Here is a 3,243-nt window from a genome sequence, read left to right as displayed (position 1 = left end):
GTCGTGGTTTTTACTTGTTTAACATTCGGTAGTGTGAATTTAATACCCTTCGTTTTTTTTCCGTTAAGAGCTAAGTTATTAGCCTCAAACCATTGTACTACTTTAGCGAGACATATGTTTACATCGTCAAGATTTTTTTCACGACGTTTAATTTTAAACATCAATGATGTATCATCAGCAAACAATACTATCCCGTGATTGTCCTCAGCTAGGTAAGGAAGGTCATTCATGTAAATGAGGAATAGGAAGGGTCCTAATATAGATCCCTGGGGGACACCAATTTGCACAAATGACCCGTTAGGCCGGGTTCCCACTATGCCGGACCGGCAGATCTCCCGGTCCGGTAAAATTGCCGGAAGGCCTAGTGGCGGTACAAATTGTATGAAGCTATTCACATGATCCCGAGTCTGGCTTTTTCGCCGAGCCCGGCATTTTTACCGAGCGTTTTGTCACTACAAAATGCCGGCAAAATCACCGGACCGGAATAATGTGAACCAGTTCGACCCGCGTTCCCCGCCCCGCCCCGCCCGTTCTCCCCGCACTTCATTCGGCTCGCATTTTCTGAGTAAAGTAGACGTGTAGCATGAGCGACATACAAATAGAAACTTTAATTACGCTTGTCCAAGAGAGACCTGTTCTGTGGGACAAGACCGAAGATGTCTATAAAGACAAAAACTTAAAGTTAGCAGCATGGCGTGAAGTATGTTTAATACTGAAACCAAACTTCGATGAACTGGAAGAAAAAGAAAGAAAACAGTACGGTGAGTTTTTTAAATATTTTTATTGATAAAAATGCATTCACAAATTTTAATTTATAGCTGCTGCCTGCCACGGAACGGAACCAATATCCGAAACAAAATAATTAGTAAATGCTGTTCGTATAGCATTGGCATTAGGGCCACCTCGAGTCGACCCATTTCGATCCACGGGTCTCGTTTCTTGTTCTTGTCCATTTTCTATATTTTGGTAACTTTCAAAATTTATACCGTCTTTTTCTCTAACAAAATTATGTAAGACTGTACAAGCTTTAATTACTTTAATTGCTGTGTCTACGTTCAGATCTATAGGCCGATGGAGTATTCGCCACTTATTTGCTAGAATACCAAAAGCGCACTCAACGTACCTTCGTGCTCGACTTAATCTATAGTTAAAAATCTTTTTATCATTATTCAAATGTGTACCTCCATATGGACGTAGGAGATTAGGTGTTAAAGCAAAGCCTTCATCGCCAACTAGTATAAACGGTAATTCCTCGTGCATGTTTGTATGAAGTGGTCGAGGCTTTGGTACATTTAAAGTACCATCATTGATTTTTTTCCAAAATATACTATCCTTTAATATAGTGGAATCGCATTCCTTGCCATACGAGCCCACACTGATAAAAATAAATCGGTACTCTGAATCGACAATTGCCATTAATACAAAAGAATAATATTCCTTGTAATTAAAGAACATAGAACCACTCTTGGCTGGCTTCAAAATTCTAATATGTTTGCCATCTACTGCTCCAATACAGTGAGGAAAGTTGGCTTTTCTTTCGAATCTTAAAGCGATGTCCTCCCATTCTCTCTCAGTATCAGGCAGCTTAAGAAAATCTGTCTGTAGGCTTTCCCAAATGACGTTGCTCATTTCTTTTATTATTTTACTTATTGTCGAAACGCCTACTCTGTATGAGTAATGTATTTCTTTGAATGAACATCCTGAAGCTAAATATCTGAAAAAAGTATATTTTGTTACTACATATTACATTATATGTCACCAATAAATAAATTCAATTCTGATATTTTTTTATTTATTTCAGGAAAACTGGTTTCAACTAAATGGAATAATATACGAGATTCATGGCTTAAGACGGTGAAAAAACAAAAAGATGAGTCTAAATCTGGATCTTCGGCCAAAAAGACACGAAATTATTTATATCACGAGCAATTAATGTTTTTGAAAAAGGTCTCCGAACCTCGACCGCCTCATGAGTCGGGTTCAAAAAAAGCAAGAACCGAGACTGAAGTAGGCATGGAATCAGATTTTCGTTCATCTTTAATTAAAGATAAAAGAACAATTGATAATAAAGAAGTAAATGAGAAGATGTCAAAGTTTTTGGATTCCAGAATGAACCCAGAAAAAGAAAACCATCATCTTTCTTTTTTCAAAGGCATTATACCAGTCTTGAACACTTTAACTATCGAAGAGACTTTAGAATTTCAAGCCAGCGTCCTGACAATGTTGCAAAAAATTAAAAGTAGGAATTATGAGAGAGAGAATTACGGACATTGGCGTCATTATAATCAGATGACCGGACCAGATCAGTATACTCGCTCTGGATACTACACACATCCTAATCAACAGGCGACACCTACGCAAGATCAACACTCTGGATACTCTACAACACCTATACCATCAACTTCTTCCCAAATTCCAGTGAATCCAGTTTCGCCAACAGCATCTACTCATTCCATATACTCCCAAGAGTCAGAATATTTAGATTTTGAAGGGTTTTAAATTTGAGTACAAATAAATACTTAAGTGACTAATTTGCATTTTTAATTAATAATTATTTATTGTCAAAAGAACACACACACACACTTTACCTTAAACAAATGGCCAATCTTTGTTCTGGGCAAATACATTCTCTAAAACTTGTATTTCGTACTCTTATGCCTGGTGAAAGTCGTCCCAGTAAATCGTCAAAAGTGGTTGTTGTCATTCGAAAATAATTGAAGAACTTTGATCCGTCACTTCTAAGTTCACCCATCAATGTTTCAAATGTCCCTAGTGTAAATCTTTCCCGTAAAATAGGATGTACCCAATACTTTCTTCTTTTATTTTGCCTTCTGTACCACCACCACCACAACACAACAATTTCGTCGTCCATTGTGGGCACAGGTCCAAATTCAACTGAGGTGCTTTAAATGTGAACACTCTGTCCGGTGTCCGGTTTCCGGCAGATCTGCCGGTCCGGCATAGTGGGAACCCGGCCTTAGACCGCTTTCCGTTCACGTCAACTTTTTGAATTCTATCATTAAGATAGGAAATCATTAAATCTAGAGCTATGCCCCGAATTCCATAGTGGTGTAGTTTTCTGATTAATGTTTCATGTTGTACACAATCGAAAGCCTTGGACAAGTCACAGAAGACGCCAAGTGCGTCCCGTGACTTCTCCCAGGCTTCAAATATATTTTTTTTTCTAACTCAACACCAGCATCGGTTGTTGAGCGACCCCGTGTAAAACCAAATTGCTGCCCG

At 38.4% G+C, this 3,243-nt stretch overlaps 2 protein-coding genes across 2 annotated transcripts; one reads left to right on the top strand and one right to left on the bottom strand.

Moving 5' to 3' along the window:
- Positions 1 to 299: 299 nt before the first annotated feature.
- LOC120633833 lies at positions 300 to 2,531 on the top strand. Its single transcript, XM_039904195.1, has 2 exons — positions 300 to 761; positions 1,802 to 2,531. Exons 1-2 carry the CDS (start codon positions 584 to 586, stop codon positions 2,497 to 2,499), a joined length of 876 nt encoding a protein of 291 aa, XP_039760129.1. The 5' UTR covers positions 300 to 583; the 3' UTR covers positions 2,500 to 2,531.
- Positions 763 to 2,973, bottom strand: LOC120633832 (protein ALP1-like). The gene is made up of 2 exons (XM_039904194.1): positions 2,589 to 2,973; positions 763 to 1,714 (listed from the first exon to the last, which is right to left on the bottom strand). The coding sequence occupies exons 1-2, from the start codon at positions 2,870 to 2,872 to the stop codon at positions 808 to 810; spliced, it is 1,191 nt and encodes a 396-aa protein (XP_039760128.1). The 5' UTR covers positions 2,873 to 2,973; the 3' UTR covers positions 763 to 807.
- Positions 2,974 to 3,243: the final 270 nt, after the last annotated feature.

This window comes from Pararge aegeria, chromosome 22 (assembly GCF_905163445.1).
Source record: "Pararge aegeria chromosome 22, ilParAegt1.1, whole genome shotgun sequence".
NCBI lineage: Eukaryota > Metazoa > Arthropoda > Insecta > Lepidoptera > Nymphalidae > Pararge > Pararge aegeria.
Note: the sequence above shows the minus strand (reverse complement) of the source record. Positions and strands in the feature narration are given on the sequence as shown.